At 40.0% G+C, this 23,528-nt stretch overlaps 2 protein-coding genes across 4 annotated transcripts; one reads left to right on the top strand and one right to left on the bottom strand.

Moving 5' to 3' along the window:
• Positions 1-2,174: 2,174 nt before the first annotated feature.
• Positions 2,175-15,808, bottom strand: utp4 (UTP4 small subunit processome component). Of its 3 annotated transcripts, none has more exons than XM_006782243.2 (17): positions 15,706-15,808; positions 14,115-14,279; positions 11,921-12,109; positions 11,727-11,811; positions 11,239-11,328; positions 10,910-11,121; positions 10,660-10,831; positions 8,780-8,871; positions 8,468-8,564; positions 7,816-7,880; positions 6,933-7,052; positions 6,363-6,519; positions 5,160-5,266; positions 4,978-5,073; positions 4,705-4,890; positions 3,353-3,463; positions 2,175-2,401 (listed from the first exon to the last, which is right to left on the bottom strand). In XM_006782243.2, exons 2-17 carry the CDS (start codon positions 14,271-14,273, stop codon positions 2,285-2,287), a joined length of 2,055 nt encoding a protein of 684 aa, XP_006782306.1. In that variant the 5' UTR covers positions 14,274-14,279; positions 15,706-15,808; the 3' UTR covers positions 2,175-2,284. The 3 variants fall into 3 exon arrangements, with proteins under 3 accessions (XP_006782306.1, XP_035771350.1, XP_006782307.1); XM_035915457.2 differs by having other exon boundaries at positions 15,618-15,770; XM_006782244.2 differs by lacking the exon at positions 2,175-2,401 and adding an exon at positions 2,411-2,670.
• chtf8 (CTF8, chromosome transmission fidelity factor 8 homolog (S. cerevisiae)) lies at positions 15,803-20,048 on the top strand. The gene is made up of 3 exons (XM_006782242.3): positions 15,803-16,220; positions 17,152-17,275; positions 18,612-20,048. The coding sequence occupies exons 1-3, from the start codon at positions 16,201-16,203 to the stop codon at positions 18,876-18,878; spliced, it is 411 nt and encodes a 136-aa protein (XP_006782305.1). The 5' UTR covers positions 15,803-16,200; the 3' UTR covers positions 18,879-20,048.
• The last annotated feature ends 3,480 nt before the right edge of the window (positions 20,049-23,528 follow it).

Consider the following 23,528-nt stretch of genomic DNA (forward strand, 5'->3'; position numbering starts at 1 on the left):
GAAGCAGAAATAGTATTTCATTGACAAGTTATAGTCCACAATCACTTTTTGGCAGGTCGAAAATGTCATATTATGGGTATTATTGTTCCTTTAAAAGTTATTCAGCAGTTCTAAGGGACTGTTTGGGATATAATGTGTCACATTTAACCCTTCTGGATGATTTCCAGCAAGTTTGAACAAGAAATATTGTTTCTGTCACGAGTTAGGTCAGAATCATTTTTTGGTAGCGCTAAAATGCCATGTTCTCAGCCGTTATTCTGAACAAACAAGAAAGAGTCATGGTGATACTGGCACAATAGGTCTTTATTGTTTTAACTACTATTCGACAGTCTTATAACAAATATGAACAACGAGAGTAGATATACTAAACCTGTAGGCATTAATTATTCCATCGTGATGCGTGTAGTCATTCGTGACTGCGCTACACCCTGAAAGCAACCTTCTGATAAGCGTCATAGTTCGGTTACAAGACACGTTAAAGTTCCATAAATGCATACCTTTGACTAACAACAAAGGCATAAATGTGTTTGGTCCCCCCCCCCCCCGTTATATCAGTTGCACGGAAGTATCTGGCAACGGAAGTAATCCGGGCGCTGCAGCTTTTAGCAGCGGCGCGCGCTCCCGCGGATTGCAATCCCTTTCTGGCAGACAATCACTTTTTGGCTCAACACCTGCTGCGGTGAGATAAGAAAGACAGGATAAACGCTTGCGTCGTTGTTTCACAGATCAGCATTATCAAAATGTGGCGATGGTCACATTATCCAGCAGACGTCACCGTGGAGATGGGCTCGAATGTTTCAGTGTTTCACGGAGCCTCGCCCTGTCCAACACTAGTTAAAAGTACAAACCGAGGATATACAAGTAAATGATATTCTGCGCTTGACAAACACGTAAATTCCCACACTTGCTCAATGAGCAAGACCTACCACACCTGGTGCACAGGTGTGCACCTCCCACTAATACACCCACTATTGTCAGTGCTGCTAATTCTCCTGGGGATCTCGGATATCCCAAACAATACACAATCATCATTTGAAAAAACGGGACAGTAGGTGGAGAAGAAGCAACAGTTTCACGAAAATCCCACAAATGTGTCCATCCGCCTACACTTTTCGGTCAGACAGAGGGCGGAGATTGGTTTTCACCAGCATGACTGCGTCACTGGAGGTATGCGACTGCCCAATGTTGACCCCAACTCTGCCCGTGGAAAGTGTTATTTCCTGTGTAGATTTAGAAAAAATAGGCAAACTTGAGTCAGTAGTTACATATCTTTGGTACTGAGTCCCTACACAAGTCAAAGTTGTTGCTGCAGAGGCAACACTGAGAGATGATACTTCTTCCAAGGTGATACTTGAATGTGCCATAGTTACCAGTCATGTTATTATCACATTTCTTAAGTAGCATGCTTTAGCTAATCGACAACCTTAAATGGGGGGGGGGGGGGGGGGGGGGGGGGGGGGGGGGGGATTTATGGATATTTCAGTCATTAATTACCCACATGGGAAGCACAGTTGTGCATCAAGATCATCCTGAGCTCTCATTTGGTGGGTCCTCTCGGGTTAGCGCTACATAAGCAGAGTGAATCAAAGACCATCTATACTGAGAGGTGACAAGTTTTAGATTTAGTCAAATATATTTACCATTTTTATACTTCAAGTAATGTAATACTATAGACTTTTCCCCCCAAGTGTCTAAAAATGATTCTTTCCCAATTAACTGTGCAGATTAATTTATTCCATTAAAGGGAACATGAACATTTTAAAAATACAAATTAACACCAAAGCACAGGTTTAAAAACGTTTGCTTCATATGTCAACAGTACTGTAATCTGAGTGACATTTGGCTTTATTTTCTCTAAAAGCATACAGTTCTGTGAGATATAAGTCATGCATTAACTAGTTTTCAGCACTACTGAGACAGGATGTTTCCAATTATAGAGATCTTGTGCAAATGCAGTCCTACATATTTGTTTAATAGTCACACTGAAGGAAAAGGAAATCCTGGTTAAAGATTAGAAGTCATCCAGGTCTTTGTGTCTTTGAAACGTTCCATCATTTGTGTCTTTTTCTCATCATATAGCTCCAGTCTTGTTTACACTTTTGGTTTCCAGCAAGTTCATAACATTAAGTGAAGAAGAGACAAAGATTTCAGCGCACTTCTGCATCCAACACAGATAACAGTAAATACTTTATTTTATTTTCAAATTACATTATCAAAACTTTTTGTACAAAATGGATACTTATTAATACAAAGAGGTAACAATCTCATCCTATCACATGTACTTTTAGGTTGCAAACTTCTTCTGGCGGACAGGTGCTGGCAGCTGAGACATGATGTCCAGGAGGGGGCGCTCTACTACCACCAGAGAGAGATCCTCCAATAGACTGACACACATGAGGTGCTGTGGGACAAAAGATCAGTAGAAGAGATGTCAGCAGAAAAGTGGTAACTAAGTGGCTTGGTGAAAGAAGCATCAAAATTCTGGATCCATGGCCAGGAAACGGCACAGAACCCACTGAGAACTTGCAGTGAATCCTCAAGAAGCGGGTGGACAAACAAAACCCACAAATTCTGACGAACTCCAAGCACTGGTTATGCAAGAACGTATAACCAGTATAATATCCACAGAGGCAGGCGTCTGCCACAGCCAACGACCCCAAGTGCTACAATCTACAACACACATTAGCAGAATGTGAGATACAAGTTGGAACGGCATAAACTGAGACACACAACCAAGTGGTTGTGATAGTGTACAGGAATATTTGTGCCGCCGTCTCCCTCTGGAAGATATCACCAGCTGTGGTTGTGAACAACAGTGCTAAGGTCCTGTAGGACTGGAAATTCCAGACAAACAAGGAACTGCTAGTTCTAAACTTCCAGGATCTTCTCTCCCTTACACGAATCTAAAAATAAAGTGCTCTGCTATTGGATTGAGCTACACATAATGAACTGAAAACCGTTGCTGTACATCACCCTTACCTGATATAGTTCACCCACAGTGAAGAACAGTCACACTTTAGTGACACGTGGCTACAAGTGTGCGAGCTAGTATAACAGCTTCATGTGAAGGATTAATGGAAGCTGAAAGTTATTTTTTATTATTGTTTATTTATTTGTTGCCACAACAATGACATTGCTCAAATGTCTCATTTGAAACAAGGTGGTTTCTTTGCTTTTTGACCACCGTGCAGCTTTGAATTATTTGTCTGACTGTGATGATGTGTATTTCACAAGGTGGGATTTCATCCTTTAAAACTACTACATGTGCGCTTATAAACATAGCTGAGTTTGAAGCGGTCGCTACTGTTTGAAGCAGTAAAATTAAACATTGTAGTCACCATAAATATCCTACCTGGAAACTCTTACAGATCTTAAAGGCATGGCTTTGTCCAATCCTCTGTGACACAGGAAGGCTCTTTAATGTCATTTGATTCCAGAGCACTGCATTCAATTCTGGGAAGGGCTGCATGTAGATACAAAGACACAGAAATACACAGTGACAGAAAGAGATTAGTAAAGCCTCAAGATTCTCAAAAAAAAATTTCTAAAAATATAGCCAGCTCTTGACGGAGGCGGTCGCACTTTCTCCTTCTCCCTTATCTTTCCTGCTTGGCTTCTCGTGTCTTTTGTATAGTCTCGCTTATTCTCTAAACCTAAGAGAGTCTCCCAGACTTGTTGTCTAAAAACCTAAAGAAGAATTATGGATTTGATCAACTGGTCCCTTAACGGAATTGACACACTCCTGGGCTTGAGAGAGCCTGATTGTCCTGCAGAGACGTTTGCTGCCAGATACTCAATGGTCGGTTGCGTCGTGTGTCTGGCGACACTCTCGATGGAGGACCTGGCTTATCGAAGAACATGAAGCGGCTATAGCTGTTCAAAATCCCACAAGGCTGGCCGACATGATAGACAATGGGCAGGGCTGTGAGTACTCAGACTGTGTTTGTTTTTACCGGATTATGGATAAGATCTTGGAGAAGCTCATGGCTCTGCTATATGGATAACATCTTGAAGAAGAACAACGGGAATTGAGAGACCTGGTGACCAGTGACGGACATTAGACCAACTGTAAAACTGGAAGCAGTTCGTTCGCACTAACCAAAACAACTACCATCTTCCTCTCATGCGGCCCCCCCTGGCGCCAGCTGGATGCTCAAGGCAAAAGCTGACGGGAATAACAAAAATTCTCCCGAGGACTTCTCGATTAATTTTCCTAATGGATACATACAAACTAATCCAAAGATATTAGTTAATCAGTCATACAAGGGAACATCGGTAAAGATGAGTATAAATGCAGACCACAGAATGTTCAACAAGGTCTGAAATAACTGCTGAACTGTCCATAAATCTTTGGAGAGGGTTAAAATGTTTGCTCATGACTCAGACACACACAGATATTTAAACTGGTGTGGTGTCCATAGTAGGAAACCACAGAAACAGCTGCTGCTCTCCACAGAAGTCTGCAGTGCTTTGTAGTTTTGTGTGCTCAAAAACAACACTGCTGAATTAGTTATAATGATGTAGCATGAAGAGAGAGGCAAGCACAGTGGTGTTAGTCACATTATCAGGGCTGCCACTGGTTCTGGACTTCCTGTTAAGCTTATCGAGACCATTGAATCACATTCAGCTTTCTCCTCCATCTCTATCACACACTGACGCCTGGGCCAACTATTTTAACACAGCTATGGACATGCACACACATACCAGACTCTGATCAATGATGCAGAACATGTATGTGTCGTGCAGAATGATGTGATCCAGGTTTTTCGGGTTGAAGGTAATGTGGGTGATGGGCGTGTCCCGCTCCAGCCACAGGGAAAGCAGTCCTTGTGTCTGCAGTCTTCGACTCCACTGTGTGTACTCCTTCTGCACCAAGGAAAATTCAAAGATCTGCACATGACAGAGAACACATGCAGTTACAGGATCTGTTGGTTACTATGAGATCTGAATAAAACTAAATCTTAAGCTGTTTCTGACCTGCTGGTCAGCATGCACAGAGATGAGATTGTTGGTCACTGGGTGGATGGCGATTGTAGTCGGACAGGAGTTGTACACAGGAACCATACAGTGGAGCTACAACAAAACAGAAATTAAGATTTTACAAACTCTAATGTATCAAAAATGATTCAAGTTTCACACATCAATAAATCAGAACTCACCTTCATCTTGTGGAGGTTGTAGATGTGGATCTCACAGTCAGTGTTTGCTGTAGCAAGCCATTTACCATCGTCACTAGCACAAAGAAGGTGCACTGGCTGTCTGGAACCTTGATATCACACACACACACACACACACACACACACACACACACACACACACACACACACACACACACACACACACACACACACACACACACAAGTTATGCAAGATGTTATCAAACAGTTACAACTGCACAGTATAGCTGCATGTAGCATTGGCAGGGAATGGCCTTCGTGCAATTTGCATCATGGAGCAGAAGCAGTGAGGATCTCTGGCAAGAAGCCTGAGGAGAGTTGAGTCTACTGCTACAATCTACAAAGAGGAAACAATAACTTGACAGAAGGAGCTGCATCAGGTCGGGAATGCCTACTGGTTACCATTTAAGTCCGGCTTTGATCTGTCCCTGTAAATATCGGGCTTTACAGAGCCGTCCCTAGACATTTGAGGGAGAACGTTTAATGCAATCATTTCTTTATATTTTCCTTCCAAGGGGCCAGACCTTCTTGTACCGTAATCTTATTACAAGAAGCTATGATGAATCCAAATTTGATATTTTGATGTGTCATAAATATGTATAAAGGAGGTCAGAACAGCAGTGAGTTTACAGGCATCTGTAAAACATGGTGGAACGTCTGCCATGGCTTAGGATTATTTTTCAACCAGAAGTATTGTCAAAATTATTGCAATTGTAATTAAATGAACACACAATCACTGTCAGCTTTTTGATCACCATGCAATATCATCTGGACAGTGGTTTCATTTATCAGCATGACAAAGATCCCAAACAGTCTCCCAGCGCAGTAAAACTATACCTGGATAGAAAAGTGGAAAATGCACGCAATGGTGTGTGTGTGTGTGTGTGTGTGTATGTGTGTGCGTGTGTATGTGTGTGTGTGTGTGTGTATGTGTGTGCGTGTGTTGGACTCTGGACTCACTAACAGGCTCCTCGGAGCATGGAGTCAAGGAGCCAGCTTCAAGATCCAAAAATGCATTCGAGTGAATGCATTTTTGGATCTTTAGCCTTGGTGAGATCACTCAGGCCTGGGCATTAATTTGCTTCAAAATATGATGCATGTACCCAATATATTGTGTTTAAGGTACTGTCTTGTCTTTCCGTTTGGTTTGGCTTCTGTGGGTTGTGCTCCTGGCTTTCCACTCACCTGTCTTATGTTTAAGGGTATGAAGATATCTGCACTCCTGTTGACTGACAGCAACAACAATAACTGAAGACTGGCAGGAGGAAGCAAAGAGTTTGGAGGAGTCAGAGGAGAAGCAGAGCTGGTGGACCGAGCGAAGCTCTTTAGGCAGCTTGGACACCTGGAGAGATGAAGACACAGAGATCATCACACTTTGTTATATTTAGTCAAAGGCATCATTTTACACTTGTGATTATTTGAGCAGCTTTACATGTAAAAACTTTTGTTGGATGGTAAATTGATACATCCAGTGAACCTACGGTCTACCTGAACACCCCGGTAGCTTCTCAAGGGGTGTAAATGTTAGTTTTAGCCACTCTGTGGTGCATTGAGAGAAGAGCTGTGTTAACTGTGCACTGTTTGCACTCACAGTTCTTGACAAGAGGGACATCCCACACAGTACTTAAGACACATACATTGCTGAAATTACTTTACACCTTTAGAAAAACAAAAGAAAACAAAAACTCCTGCTATGATTTAAAGTGGTGTTATTTAAGTGCAATGTCACAGGCATGCTCGTGCTAGGGTACTCACCTTGTTAATGCTGATGGTGTTGCTATACTGTATTCTGTAGAGACGAACATTGGAGACAGTGGAATATGCCAACCAGCCCCCACATGCAGACAAAGCACTACAGCAGATGTGATCCTCTCCCTGCAGGAAGCGACACACAAAGTATGGATACATCAAGCACACTGGCGCCTAAAACTAATTCTTCAAGGGTCATTGTTAAGTGTCTTGTTCAATCTGACTGAAAGGAAACACAAAGGCCACACTAACACACTAGGGACATCATTTCCCTGCAATTAAATTAAATGTATTTTATTAGAAGACACGATGTAATTATATTTAAAGCTCGTCACATTAGAATTAGAAGGTTAAAGTCTGTTTTTTTAATTTTTAATTTTATTTATTTATTTATGTATTTATTTAACACACTATAAAGACATAATACAATTGCAGTGCACCCCCAATTTTGTTGCACATGTACAATTACAATAAAGGACGTTTCTATTCTAAGGAGCAAAAAATGTTTTGCTGGACTCTTACTATGTGTGCAATCATGCTGTTGTAATTTTAGCAATTGTCCTATAAAGTTATTTTGTGAATCACAGAACGTACACAAAAAACGTCACTGTAAAAACACTTTTCGCAGAAATAAGGGCGTTAAACACACAAACAAGACAGATTATATATTTTAGTGTTTATGTCAACTAAACACTGATAAGCTACCAGATTTCATGATTGTAGAGAATTGTTTTTTTCCTGTAGACTTTCTAAAAATGTGACATTCCTTGTGAACAGAAAAGCCTTGACGCCACAGCTTGAAAGGAGGCAGCCATCTTTTAGAGCGTTGCAGCAAACCAAATGTTGCTCTGAAAGAAACTACGGATACATCGAAAATATTAACACATACCTTCCTCTTCAGCTCGATCAGCTTCTCTGGTTTCCTCTTCACAGGTAGACGGTCACCAGGTTTTCCTGTGTGTACAGAATTATTACACTTCTAGCTTTTCCACCAGTACCTACTCGGCTCGGCACAACTCGATTAAACTCCACTCAGTTTCTGCCACATCTATTACAACTGAGCACCACCTAATGCATGTGGGATTGTTACAGCAGTGCAGTCCTGTGACGCAGTATGCGACACAAACACAGCACAGCGATGGAGGTCGTCAAGGCGATGGAGGTCGTCAAGGCGATGGTACACCTGCTGTCATTATTATTATTATTATTATTATTATTATTATTATTATTTACTCATCAAGGATTCTCATTACTGGACTGTAATTCATGCAAAGCTGCTGTAGTATTCAAGAATAAACTGGAACTGGAAATAATCATTCGTTTTATTTGTCCCTTCATGGGCAATTTTCATTGTTAGCAAATCAGTGAAGGTGCTGAGTGCACAATTAGCACGTTGAACAAAGCTGAAGCAGGCACAATAAGGGGATTATTCTCAATAGCAGTAGATTTTTTTTGTTTCATTGTTCATTAACTATGTAGATCAAAGAGCTCCTTAAGTTTTCTTATAGTTAAATGTTTCTCTATGCAAGTGTGTTGCTCACCGTGTCCTTCACTTTCTCCAAGTTTCCACAGCTCTAAGCGATCAGGGAACTGGAAGAGAAGGAGTCCAGCTTTCTTTGCACAGCCAACTAGGCTCCTCTACAAGAAGACAGAAAAAAAGGTCACTGCACATTGTAACAGGAACAGTCATGGACAACATTGGTTTTAATAAATGGTATTAAACATTATTAAAGTGCTTCAGAATAATTTGTTAACAGGCTAATCCATGAAATACAGATAGAATAACAGGTTAGTTCAATTTTAAAGACTCCACTTTAGCTGAATTGACTTGTTCGACGTTTTCTTCTACTCACATGTGGGAAAGCTATTTTGCGCAGTGCTGACTCTTGAGTGTTCTTCTCCACCTTATCCAGCAATGGGCGCACCACCAACTGGGTGTCCATACCTGAAGGAAAATATCAAAACACCATCTTTTTTAACTTTACATCTAAACTTTAAATCCCTGGGTTGCTTCTTTAGCCACTTTGATTTTATGCGCTGATTTGCATGATCCCAAATGCTTTTTCCTTTTGTCACCTTAACTTTTTACAAACACACATCATGAGACCAGCATGACTGAATTTGAATGTAAAACTAAAGGCAGCAACAGCAACTTGACTTTTAAAAGACAGGCCCTCTCTATACCCAGTTCTATTATCCATCTGGACACTACCATAACCACAAACAGACCACTAATAGGGACGTGACATTGTGTTCAATAAGACTTCTATACAAGCCAACTTCTTTGTGCAACCAGGGTTGTTGCCTGTACTGGCCATTAGAATGAGCACAGATTTGAAGCACAGATTTGAAGCACAGAAGCTAGCCATCCTTTATATTCCACATTTTCCAGCCTTCGTTTCTCACATGTACCAAACAGCAGAAAATAGTCTGCTCCAGATGCTTCTGGACAAGTGGAAATACTCAGTGTTATATAGGTGAGGTTGCTGCCTTGAGAGGATGCACTGGAGGCAACACTGGTGATGCCCTCTTTGTAGAGGTAAATGCATTACCTACACTTTGCACATCAGGCAATCTGACATCACAGACTTTGTCCTGGGGAGGTGGCAGGTTAACACAGTGTTGAATACTTGCATTCCTACATTCATCTCTAGATCAGTGATTTTCAGAGTGAGCCGGGGGCCCCTGGTGGCCACAAAGATACTACTGCAGATGGGCCGCAGAAATAACAGAAATTCAGCTTGAAATTACTCTGTGTACAACTACATATTTATATAAATGTATTTCTTTTTTATATAAAAAGCAAATTAAAACACATAATTTGAGATGGTTAGTTTGTGATATTATTCATTACGTTGACCTGAATTTACTGCTTTTGTATTTAGGTTTGTGCCTAAGTGGCAGGTGAGTCTCACTTTGTCCTTAACACTGTGTATGACTGGGTAACATTCACAAGGACATAACACTCCCTCATCTTTTGATCAGAGTGAAGATTTAAGCTTGGGTGGGCTCTATGGGAGTTTCTTGTTTTTAAGTAGGCCACAGCACTCTTGAATTTGGGAATGGGTGCTCTAGAGAGCAGGTCACAGGAAACTTCAAGGCTGAAATACTTGGCTAAAAAAACAAAAAAGACATGTTAAAATATGCTGCAAATACTAACTTCTATGTTTGCTTGAGGTGAGGAGGATGACATTTTATTAAGACGCTTTGCCCCTTTCCTTCTCATTCATTTATTGGGGAGCCCTTCTCCAATGATTAAACAGTATGAACCTTCATGCTGGCACACATTTAAATGGCACGCGAACACCTCTGACGTCTGTCCCTGTGCCTTTGGTGTACTACATATGAGGTCACGTGATTACTCCTATCTATTTTTAAAAGATACATTTATGTGAGTGCATCACTTTGTTTGAAAATTTAATTACACATTAATCTCTGTAAATTTGAGCATAATATCCTTTTTTCCTATTAAATGACCTAAAAATTACTGACTGTACCTTTAATCTAATAAGGCAGCTCTACTCCTTTGGAAAATCAAAAAACTAGTTCAGTTACAGCTTCACCTACAAAGCTCATCTTTCGCTACCAGCCATCATGTCAATAGCAACATTAAAAGAACACTTAGAAAACATCTTTACTGACAGAATCGTGGACTCATCGCCTGTATAAACTTTGAAACATCAAAAATAACCGATTACATATAGAAACTTCCAAAAGCAGATTTAACACTTACCTCCAGAAACCACTGCGGTGTCTGTGTGAGCAAGTGCGCTCACATCATGGGAGTGGTTTCGAAACGTCCTGGTTCGGACCCACTCTTTATCATGCTGGTCCACGGTTGAGGAGATGAACTGGAACTGGATGACAGTGCCCTCGGATGTTCCAGCTATGACACTGCTCTCATCCTGTGAAGCATTTATAATCAGTGACTTTACAGGTGTGTGCACCCATAGCTAGCTGCAGCAGTGAGTGTATCATCTCACCTTTGAAACAGACAGAACCAGAACATCCCACTTGGTGACCAGGTAAGTTCTAACCAGAGTTCCTGTGAGTCCGTTCCAGATCTGGACCTTTCCTGCAGAATCACCACTGATGATGGTGTGGTCGGACAGATAACCAACACTCCAAACAACCACTTCTTTATTCTTTGATGCTCCCGTAGCCCTGTCCACCAGCAGTCTGCGTGTAGCATGCCCTGCAGTCACAAACACAATCACATCAGTAAAGAACACACATCTCTTCTCATGCTCCATTTCAGTTTTAACTGATTGTATTTCTGCTAATTGTGCAAAGCAGCTCGAGGAGAAAATACCCGTCTCTGCATCAAAGATTGTGATCATGTCAGTCATTCCAGCAGCAATCTGTGCACTCGATGGATGCCAGCACAAAGATATGATGCGTCCTAAAGAGGTCAAAGACAACTGAATCAGGCGGGTTCACAAACACAAATATTTGTTTAAGATACAGTTTTGTCATCCAGTGGTTATTAACACAAATTACCTTATCTTCTCATTAGTATAGGTGCTGTCTCTGTCTCTCCAGAGCGCAGACTCCAAGTTGGAGTCAGAAAAAACTCGATGCACCATTTGTGGTACAAATTTGTATTATGCAAAAGCACAGCCTGACACCATTTTAAGTTCAGTTGATCTGTTTTCAATACAACACACAGACGCTTCGGACAATCGCAGCTGTAGTAATATTAGCTGATCTATTGTTCACTGTCTAACGTTTGTAGCCTTTTTAAAGACAGAAATTTACACTCTTTAAAGAAAAGACCTGTGAACTAGTTTGTCGTCTTACCTTTATGTCTGTTGAGGTTTCTTTGAAACTGAATCCTCTCCTCCAATATTGCAAATATCTTTACAGTTCCGTCCTCACAACCAACCTGACCCAGAAAACATTTCTTGTGATTAATGTATCAACAAGACTTCCTGATGAGTCTGACACAGGAAATGTCTGAAGTGTAAAATAACATCCAGAAGGTTTACACTCACTGCCAGCTGTGTTCCCTGGCTGTTGCTACTGATGGTCCAGATTGGTCCTCCATATGCATCTACAGTATACTGGGGCCTCAGGTTCTCCAGGTCATACTCTGTGATCTCTCCATTCAAACCAGCACTGAACAGTCGATGGCCCACCCAACACAGAGCCTCAATAGCTCGGCCATCCTGTCCTGGGATCACCTGAGAAAATTAAAACCAGTGTGGAGGTTAGGTTCAGGTTTCTTTATTTGTACCTGACATTTGGTCTGCAGCTGTGAATCATCTACCTTCCTTCTGCCATTACAGAAACAACAGACACAACACAAAAGCAAAGTACATAATACCCAAAACAAAAATGAATAATAATTTTAGCATCATATTATTACCTTCAAGACCACTTTTACAAAACTCCACTATGCCATTGAGGGCTTTGGTAAAATGTAGAAAAATGCAAACCCCTGAGCCTTGACACCTGACACATCTCTCACTCACAGCAGTGATCATCATGCCTGTGGCTACATTTAACCACTTTCATTGGCTTTTAGCAATAAAAAAAACTAAAAGAATTTGGACAGTAACCAGAAGCCTTGGTCTTGAACATCTACCCATCATCCACACTTCAGAAGGTGAGGTGTCTCTTTGTGCAGTTCGAGTGTCTGGCTAGGCAATTTAACATGGTTACTGGGGGTGAGGGGGTTCCCATGCCTGTCACTCTCCACTTGTCGTGGGAGCTTCCTGACATTTTCTCTCTCACACACAAACACACACAGCAGAATTGTATTTTTGTTTATCTCCTTTTATTTTTTAAGGTGCTATGTGCACTTTTAGATCTATTTGGTACAGTGTCTGTTGGCTTCATCCTTGACTCCTTCAATAATGAGAAAAATTACTGCACAAAAGAACAACACTATGGTCCAAGAGTGTGACACAAAGTGATACAGAGCAGTGAAGGGTTCCCTACAATTAATCTTCTAGGTGTTTTCTTGCCATTATCAAAACTACACTATACTGCTGAAGTAATCACTTATCTGCCTTCACACGCATTTGAACTTGATGGACATCTCATTCTTAATCCATAGAGTTCAATATGATGTCAGCCCACCCTTTGCAGCTGTGACAGCATCATCCTCCCTAGGAAGGCTTTCCACAGTTTAGGAGTGTGTTTATGGAAATGTTTCATCATTCTTCCATAAACACATTTATGAGTCTAGACACTAACGTTGGATGAGGAGGTCTGGCTCAGTCTCCGCTCTAATTCATCCCAAAGATGTTCTGTTGGGTTGAGATTAGGACTCTGTGCAGGTCAGTCAAGTTCTTCCACGCCAAACTGTTCATGTCTATATGGACTTTGTTTTGTGCCCTGGTGTGCAGTCAAGTTGGAACAGTAAGGGACCATCCCCAAACTGTTCCCACAAGGTTGGGAGCATGAAATAGCCAAAAATGTGTGAGTATGCTGAAGGGTTTAGGGTTTCTTTCACTGGAACTATGGGACCAAGCTCAACCCCTGAAAAACAACCCCACACCACCAAATGTAACACTTGGCACAATGCAATCATACAAGTTCTATTCTCCTAGCAACCTCCAAACCCAGACTCATCCATTGGATTGCCAGATGGAAAAACGCTCCATCACTCAAGAAAACATGTTTCCACTACTCTAGGAACCAGTGGTGGCGTGCTTACACCACCTGTGTGTGACGCTTGGTGATGTAAGGGTTGGATGCAGTTGCTTGGTCGTGGAAACCCATTCTATGAATCTCTCTATGCATTGTTCTGGAGGCCATATGAAGTTTAGAGGTCTGTAACAAATGAACCTGCAGAAAGTTGGAGACTTCTGCAGACTATGCACCTCAGCACCTGATCTCACTCTGTGATTTTACACATCGTACCATTTTATGGCTGAGTTCCTGTTTACAGTACTACTAACAGTGGACTGTGGAATGGTTAGTAGAGAGGTAATTTCACAACTGGGCTTGTTGCACAGGTGGCATCTTCTCACAGTACAATGCTGGAGTTCACTGAGCTTTTGAAATTGATCAGTTCTTTCACAAATGATTGTAGAAGCAGTCTGCATACCTAGCTGCTTGATTTTATATACTTGTGGCCATAGCAGCCATTGGAACACATGAGTTCAATGATTCGGATGTGTGAATGAATACTTAGTGCATTTAAACCATGCAGTAATGTCATCTATCTAATGGCATTACCTTTTCTTGGAAGAAATTGTCATTGAAGTTGAAGATTTCTACTGCGCCATCAGCCCGGGCCACAGCCAGCCGCTCAGTTTGACTGTTGAACGCCATGGTCCGGATAGCACTCGGAATGTAGTCGAAGAAGCGGACTCGATGTACTTTAAACTCGCCCATTATTGACTAGAAAATGGGAAAAAAGGTAGTCTCATTTCAGTGACAGCTGGGCAAAAGAAGCAAAACAATACTCATAAAACAACCTTTAATGGCATTTTGAGCAAAGTATATTGAAGGTTTTTCTTAGTAAGAAATTGACAATTCCAAAAAGTCCAAAATTATTGTTTGAAAACACTTACTGCTGATCTGAAAATGTACCTAGAATACATAAAGACGTTTCTTACAATTTGCAGTTTTATCATTTAAAACGCTTCGTCCTTTTCAACGAGCAGTCACCTCTGCCTGCCAGTATATCACAAAGTTTGACAAGATTAAGACCTTGTATCAAAGCAATAAAATGAAAAGTTCGCCATCTCCAGTTCATAAAATATACAGAAATGAGCAGTCTTTTCACTGTAATGGAGATTAAAAAAAAAATCATCCAAAAGTTCAGGAAAAAAACCCAGATAGATACAAATGATAAAATTTTTTGTACATGATTAAGTGAAATTAAGTGAAACTATTTGATGCCTTAAAGCCCAGTCAAAATTCTGGCTCCCACAGACTGCCTATGCCCCCTTGTGGCACATCTCAACATGAGTTTTGTCTCATCTGTGGTGTGCCATCACCATAGATGAGACAAAACAGCTGTCAGATGAGCTCTGATGAGCTACAAGACCATCAGAAAGGTGCTTGGTGAGAGGGTGACAACTTCCGGTGCATCGGGATCTTGCTATGTGGAGTTGTTTACAATACATCTGCTCCCTACACCATCTTGCCGCGGACCCTAACTCGGGGAATGTTGAACGCCGAGTCCAGATACCTCGAACTCCCGAGTTAGCGCGTTCAAGAAAAAGCGAGGAAAAACAGGATTTTACATCAACACCACATATGAGTGGACGGAGTGAGGCCTAGGGTCTTTTCCGGAGGACTTCAGAGTTTGTATAGGCTGTGTGTGTGTGTGTGTGTGTGTGTCCCTGTTGGGTGAGTATTTATATATGCGTGCATGAGGGTGGGAATGCATGTTTGTGTCTGTGTGTGCTTGTTTGTCTGTGTGTCAAAACACGTCTTAGACTCCCCCTTTCTCTTATAACATCTCAGGCCCCAGGTGTGGGGGGGCCTGAGATGTTCTACTTTGTTCGTTACAACGGGCTGACATGTGGATAAACATAAACAGTTAATGTGAACTGTAACACCGGTCTGCCACCTAAGGTACATAATGAGTAAACGAGTTAAAAATCTCTCACACGCTGCGCTGAATATATTTATCAACCAAATATCACAAAATTCACACATCTAGGTTAAAAAAAAAAAAAGTGCTCGCTCTGTGTGCTAATATAAGAAGCACGAACTGCGACAACCTACCTGTTAGCAAAGTGTAACACCTTACAGCTCATTACAAACACGTCGTGTAATTCAGTTGCATTAATTATTAATGTAAAACATAAGTTACCAACTGTGCCTCTTCGCTGTCGCCAGACTATCTTGAACACCAACTGAGACACGCCAGGACCCACGTTGTTACCCTTTGAACCGGTAGTGGATTCATGGACATACGTCATCACGTCGACAGTACGGACAACGGCTTGGATAAAATGTAGTGGACAGTAGTTGCATATGGATTTATTGGAATGGTTCATTCAACTGCTCCAAGTATCAGGGAGTTGGTAATTGGTGCATGGATTCTTTGTGGAATGGGACTCTCCCATCATGTGCTGTGGATTACATTCTGGAGTCTTGTTACGTCAGTTCAGTGGGTGGCGGTAATACACCTGGTTGTTGATGTCAACCGCCGAAGAAGAAGACGACGAAGAAGAAACGCTCACAGTGGGCGGGAAATACTGTCGGAATACGAACCGAGTGCAGAGTACTGGTTTGTGACTGCAGCTGAAGCGCTACATCGGTAGAAAATTAGTTGGTGTTATTGCTAGTCGTTATTGACGGGAGGATGGTTCAAATAATGATCAGGTAAGACTGATGAGCGAACTTTATCTTTCCATTACTTAGTGCCAAATATATGTTTATGGGGGAAATACTCAAGGCAAGTTCATGCTAATGATCGGAACAACTATAGTGTCATTAGCCACATTTTAAGAGGAGAGTAGAATTTATACTTTAGGATTAAAGCGGGATTTATGGTCCAGCAACACTTCTTACAAAGACTAGACCATTGAAAGGCTTAATGTTTGGTTTGTTAAAAGTAAGAAAAGGCTCATTCTTAAAAACTCAGGACCTGGGTATTCAAGCTCTAGTAAATCCTCCTGTGGTTTTGCCATGATGCTGACAGAGAGGGAGAAAAATGTTAGACATCCCTGTGTAGGCTTGGACAGGTGCATTTATGAGAGGATGAGATGGGTTGTTTTTTTTTTCATTTTAACAAATTTAGGTTTTAGAAATTTGTATACAGTATTGCTATCACATTATACATGCGGAGACAAAATACTTGTTTTAGCTCAATAAGTTTGTAGGAGAATGAGGGAAGTCAAGGTTTAAGTCTAAAGTTAAATCTATTTCGTACATGTGAGTGGTGTGTGCCTGAGCTAACAGTGTGAATATTTATATTTTTTTCTTTTTAGAATATATTGAATGTTTGTTTTTTACAATTAAGTTTTTAGGGGTACCTTTTTATTATAGAAAATTATAACTGTAAAATGTATTGAAATCTTTCACCACAAGGTGGCAGGATTTTATCAGAAAGTTTAGCTTAATTGTCCAGCATTGCCATTATTAAACGCAACTTTGAAAGGATGTTGTATTGCTTTTGAAATATAACTTTTAATCTGATGTTTTTTCAAAATAATTAAAAACAAACTAAATAACATATGCTCTTTTATCTACCGAATTAAACAGGCTGAGTATGACTGCTTTATAGGCTGTTGATATGCATCTGCTCTTGTAGAGGCAGCCCGGATGGCAGCAGTCCCCCCGAGTGGCTGGTGGTGGAATTACAGGGGGAGATGGTGTCTAGACACAACTCTGGTCTGGCCGGAAATGTGATGGGAGATCTACTGTATACCAAAGAGGTACACAACATGCTGAAAAACACAGTATAGCCCCCCAAAAAAGATCATTTATGTATTTACTAAAATCCAGCATCATTTCCCTCAATTAGTATTGTAGATGGAGAACAAAAATAATAGCAGTGTTTATAAATCAATTAAAATTAAGTTTATATGAGAATAGCACAATCTCACACAGAAGAAAGTACTTTAGGTAGTAATAAAGCAAGTTTATTTATGAAATGGGACAATATTGGTACAAAATACAGACTGACATGAAAAGCTTTGTCGCCTCATTTGGAACTCTAGGAATATGGAGCCAAATCAAAATTTAGAAATGTATTCAGTGGCCATGTCAGGTAATCCCAGACTAAGGGAAAAACGAATACCGGCTAAATCAAGTATGTTGGCTTTTTAAGTGTAAGACATATCAAGAAAAAGAAAAACACAAAGTTTTGGAAAATGCAAACCAGAATAGAAAAAACAATGACATTAAAAAACAGTAATCATTTCCCCTGTTTTTTTTCCTTAAAATTTGATGATTTGATTTAAAATTTGCTGGTGGGTTTTTCACTTTATTGTTTTTTCTGAATTTTTTCATTTTCAGTTTTGTTTTGAATTGTCATTGTGTCACCTAAATGCAAGTTTTGGATAATACAAAGATTAATTAAAGAAATGCAAATAGTTTACAGCCTTCCAAACTTAGCTAACAATGTTAACAGAATGTGAAGAAACAGCTGCTATGTTATGTCGAAAACATCTGCGTACTTTGATTAATTTAATTCAGTTTCAAAATGCAGCCACATCAGTGCAAAAATGGCTGGTGAGAGAAAATGAGATGCTCATGGTCATACCAGCCACACAGACTCGTGAAGTCAGCATACTTGATGATAATATCAACATGTACAACTGAAGTAACAACAATATTCGCTTCCACTTGTCTCAGTTGGGCTGTGCCTGTGGCTGCACAAGACTGCCATCAACTTGGCACTTAAGCGTCTGTTTGATACCCCTTTTTAGGGCTAAGACAACAGACTTCCAAAAATAAACCCATGAGTCCTATTGTGTCAATAAATAACCAAGTCATCAGATCAAAGATAAAGTGGTACTTAAGTTGTTCTTGTAAATGGTCGTCTGCCATTTATTTACTTTCCAAACGGAAAAGCACAGAGTTTTTTAAATGGACTAACAATGAGGGGCAGTTGTTGCTGCGAGTAACACAAAAGTACAAAGCATGTACAAACTGATATCAATCTTTAATAGTGCTATCAAAATTGAGCGCAAACAAAACAACTGCTATATTGGGGGAAAGCTGAGAATCCACTGCCACTGAATTATTATTTTGTTTCCCATCCACCAGGGGGTGCCAGTGCTGATTGTAGGACATCACATTATCTATGGGAAGCAGGTCAAACTGGAGAAACCCTTTGCTGTTCTCACCAAGCACTCGGGCCATTCACAGGGCAGTCACAGCAGTAACAACGATGACATAACACAGGAAGCAATGGAAACAGACCAACAAGGCTCTGCTTCCACATCTTATTCTGTGTCTGCACTCATTAAAACAAAACTGATTTTTAAGATCCGCCCCAAACCTATCATCACTAATGTACCCAAGAAGGTGTAGCAGGACTACATTTCATTGCTGGGACAGAGTCCCTGTCTGACTTGTCTTATTCTAAGAAGTATTTATACTGTGATGGTTTCTGATCTGAATGTTGTTGAAGGCAGTTTTTGGAAAGCAAAATAAGACAACAATGGGTTTGTCACTACCTGACTTTGTGTCCAAATTTAAAGAAAAACTGCAAATGAAAATTCTCATTTCCTCTTAATCATGGGAAAGACTGTATATGTTGGGCGGACTGATGGACGGGTGAAGCGTGTCTGAAGGCAAAAATTACATTTGTCATATATAATAACTGATGCACTCAACCTCAACCTTCGTGCCTCGCAGCAAGAAGGTTTTCTCTTCCTCCCACAGGATGGAGGCCTGCAGTTAGTGGGTCTTGTCCTGTCTGTATTTCCTTTCCTGGGTGTACCCCGACTGTTGTGCCTGTGGTAGCTGGGATAGGCTCTAAACGTGTGACCCTGATAAGAATAAGTGAAAGAGATGTTTGTAACAGCAGTTTTTGTGTGCAGTCATGAATATATATTATAAAGAAATACTGGTGCAGACAAAGTTTTTATGGGCTTTGAACCAGAAATTAGACATACTTTCACTTTCTGTTTTACTTTTATTTTTGGTAAAATAGATTTAATTAAAATGGATTCATCAAGATAAAAATCAGATGATGCTAATTGTTTTGTACTTTTAGTTCACCTTTCCACTCTGGAGGGAAAGGGCACTGCAAATCAATACACATTTCTTCGGAGTAACTCATTTTTCTGCTAAAGAAACAGTTTGATCATTCCAGAGATTTGGGAACTCTGCCAGTGCACACTGAATTTGTTCTAGCATCACATAGTAGCTCAGAGTCTGAGGGCATTTTGATTTGGACTTAAAAAAACAAAAAAAGCACACACACACACACACACACACTGTCTCACAGATACAGTGGATTTGGGTTCAGTATCTTCCCCAAAGATACATGCACACTGTGAGTCACTGAGCTATCTTCTCATCCCTTCTGTGTTTCTTTACTGTCTTTGGATTTGTTGTATTATATGCAGTTGTATTATAACAAATTGAAGTGTAGATAAACTGAATAAATGTGATGTTTGAAACAAATACAGTTAAAAATAAAGGTTTATGGGCAGTTTAAGAATATGTACATGAATAAATTCAATATGTAATGCTGTAATTGTCTAATGTGTTTTTGTTTTATCTGAATATTCCGTTCAGTTTGATTTATATAGCATCACAACAACAGTTGCCTCAAGGTGCTTTACATTATAAGGTAAAGGCCCTACAATAATAGAGAGAAATCCCATCAAACAACCCTCTTGGAGCAAGCATTTGGTGACAGTGTGAAGGAAAAACTCCCTTTTAACAGGAAGAAAGCTCTGGCAGAACACATTTTAAGGAGGGTTCGCCATCTCCCACAGTCAGTTGGAGGTGATGGGAGAAAGACAGGATAAAGACATACATAGCTTGAAATGAAGACTACAGGTAAGTCAGCAGGTGGCTGAGCATTAACTGCAGTGTTGAATCTGTTAAAGACTGGCTCTGTCCTCACCACTCTCAGCTCTTCTGCTGTTGGATGGCAGGAATCCAGTGATTGTCTTCATGCCACTCCACATCTCTCATGTTGTTCTGCTGGAGTATCCACTCCAGCTTTCTCTTGTAATTAGTAAATTGTATTTCCACTGTATATATCAGACATTTTAAAGCTTTTATTTTACAAGAAGTGCAGAGAGCAGTGGGAAAAGCAGGGCTGCAACTTTGAAATCATTTGCGTGGAATCCAAGACTGTCCTTCACATGACTCCTTCAGAAAGCTTCACGAGGAGGAACAGGACGTAGACGTTATTGATCCCACTTTGGGAAATTCATATTATAGCAGCAAGGAAAAGCGAATTAAAGATATATCAGAAAAAATAAATGAATAAGAAAAAATTCTGTACAAAAAATAAAACCTATAAAATTTATAATATTTACAAATATTTAAAAAGAGTCAATGCACTCAAATTGAGAATTTTTTGTTTCATATGCATATAAAGTGCAGTAGGATTGATGCTATAAAGAACTGTATAATGTTTTGATCCAGCCTAGGAAGGATGAACTTAATTAAAATTTGTGTAGAATCGCTTATCAGAATTTCCACTTCATGTAATTTGTCCGGTTACATTTTCACTATTTTGTTTTATCTGGTTGGCAAGGGATTTTGCAGATTTATTGCCATGTTTAGAGTTCTCCAAACACAGTCTTGGCACCAGAAATTATGTCTTCCTATCAATTCTTTAATTTAATTCTAGTTTTAGTTTTCTCAGGTGGGAAGGCTGTAGTAGAGCAGGTCATGTACTAATGGGGAGGTGGCTCTGTCCCTGGCTGCTCCAAGCTATCTTTGGGCAACATGCTGTGTTCACTTAGTCTGTCTGTCTTGTATGTCTCTGTATATCTTTGTTTAATGTGTTTTTTGCTTTTTCTGTGTCTACTGTATGTTAATGTACCAAATAGCAGCGTGAAAGGCAAAGATATTGCTGATTGCAGAAAAAGATAAGAAAAGACACAAAAAAGACTGAAGAGTGAAGACACTAAAGAACGATTCCAAAGTGACTTAACAACAATAGAATTAATTATTAAAAATGAATTTTATCTTTTCAAGTGAACAAAAAATACAGTAAAAAACAGTCAGAAAATGATTTTAAACAAGAGGGAAAATCCATGTAGTACTTTAAATGAGACATTTTCTGTATCATATGAATAGGATTTTTGTGTCCTACATAGAAAGCATTTTAATGACTTTTAGCATCCTGTTGATGCCCAGAGATGGAAACAGCAGAAGATCAAGAAACAAGAGCTACAAAATGTCAGAGTTGTAAAGTTCCTTTAAATGTATGTGACCTTTTGACCTTTCAAGTTGAAGCTTTTACATCTCAAAATAAAGCAATATGAATATAACTTAAGTATTTTAAAGTGTCCATTATGCAGATGTTTGCAGATGTCACACAAAACATACAGATAAAGTTTTTGGAACATATCCTAGAAAAAAACTTTGGTGTTTAGTCTTTTTGTTGGTGTGAACAGACAAAATCAAAATCTAGTGTAAAATGTGTAAATGACCCACATCAACATAACTGTATACAGCAGAAAAACACACAGATATAATATGGCAACTTTTCATTATATAAAAAAGACTTCTGAATTAAACTACAACACACCGAGAACTGTAAAATAACGATTCTAACAATGACACTGCTCAGCCACAACAAAATGCAGCCCTACCTTCAGAGATGTTTGGATTCTCTTTTCTGGTAAATCATAGTGGATGATAATGCTGTTCGTAATTCATGAGAAACATGCAAAGTCTAGAAAACTTCCACACCTACCCTGTATACTTCCAAATGCAATTACTGTCTCAGTAGGAATAGATTTCAGGTCTGGTTTTGATACAGTACACACTTTAGCATGTATGCAGAAGGGAGGTTCATAGTACTGTCTGAAATGACTATATAACTTCCAAACATCATTAAACTTTAATACAGTTGTGTCAACATACTGTTGTCTGATAAGATGGTCACTGTTTTTAGATTTTGACAAGAAGACTTTGATACCCCAGTAGAACAAATGACAATTGCACCTCGACCACATACTTTGAATCATTAAAGGTATTAATATGGATTTTTTCTCCTCATAGTTGCTGCAAAATCAGTTGTTTCAAAAATTTATCACAACAATGTTTAAGACAGTTGTTTATATTGGCATGCCTACGCATTACTAGAAAAACACCCATTTTTAGGGTTATCCCCAGGCCAGGAATTTCAGAATTGTAGTGCCATGCTGTAGTGGCAGTTTGCGGCAGTGTAAAATCTGTAGGCCTATTGCTTTAGTCAATTTGCCAGCTTGCTAACTAGCACAAAAGATATTAATGTCTTGAATGCGCCCTTCCCGATTTCCTATGTTTTTGTCTGTTTGTCACACTCAAATGTTTCAGATAATTAAACAAATCTAAATATTAGACAAAGATAACACACGTAAACACAAAATGTAGTTTCTAAATGATGGCATTTATTATTAAGGGGGGGGGGGGGGGGGGGGGGGGGGGATCCAAAAATAATCCAAACATAAATCGACCTGTATGAAAAAGGGATTGGACCCCCCTGTTATAACATAAATTAACTGTGGTATATCACATCTTTGGATGTGATATCCATGTTCAATTTCTGTGGCCACATCCAGGCCTGATTGCTGCCACATCTCTTCTCAATTAAGAAATCACTTAAATAGGACCTGCCTGACAAAGTGGAGTAGACCAAAAGATCCTCAAAAGCCAGAGTTGATGCCACGGTCCAAGGAAATTCAGGAGCAAATCAGACACATCTCTCAGTCTCGAAAAGGTTATAAAGCATTTCTAAAGCTGTGGGACTCGAGCCAACAATAAGAGCCATTATCCACAAATGGCGAAAACACGGAACAGTTTTGAACCTTCCAAGGAGTGGCCGGCCGACCTAAATTACCCTAAGAGCACAACGATGACTCATCCAGGAGGTCACAAAAGACCCCAGAACAACACCTAAAGAACTGCAGGCCTCACTTGCCTCAGTTAAGGTCAGTGTCATGACTCCACCATAAGAAAGACGGAAAAAAATGGCCTGCATGGCAGAGTTTTAATATGAGA

Source organism: Neolamprologus brichardi, chromosome 7 (assembly GCF_056152115.1).
Source record: "Neolamprologus brichardi isolate AB-2024 chromosome 7, ASM5615211v1, whole genome shotgun sequence".
Taxonomy (NCBI): domain Eukaryota; kingdom Metazoa; phylum Chordata; class Actinopteri; order Cichliformes; family Cichlidae; genus Neolamprologus; species Neolamprologus brichardi.

Excerpts from the sequence above, each read along its gene's own strand:
- chtf8 (XM_006782242.3), top strand. The coding sequence starts at position 16,201 with ATGGTTCAAATAATGATCAG. Across the intron at positions 16,221-17,151 it reads ATGGTTCAAATAATGATCAG|AGGCAGCCCGGATGGCAGCA; the intron begins GTAAGACTGATG and ends CTGCTCTTGTAG. Across the intron at positions 17,276-18,611 it reads ATCTACTGTATACCAAAGAG|GGGGTGCCAGTGCTGATTGT; the intron begins GTACACAACATG and ends CCCATCCACCAG.
- utp4 (XM_006782243.2), bottom strand. The coding sequence starts at position 14,273 with ATGGGCGAGTTTAAAGTACATCGAGTCCGCTTCTTCGACTACATTCCG. Across the intron at positions 10,832-10,909 it reads TGGTTCTGTCTGTTTCAAAG|GATGAGAGCAGTGTCATAGC; the intron begins GTGAGATGATAC and ends AATGCTTCACAG. Across the intron at positions 8,565-8,779 it reads GCAAAATAGCTTTCCCACAT|AGGAGCCTAGTTGGCTGTGC; the intron begins GTGAGTAGAAGA and ends GTCTTCTTGTAG.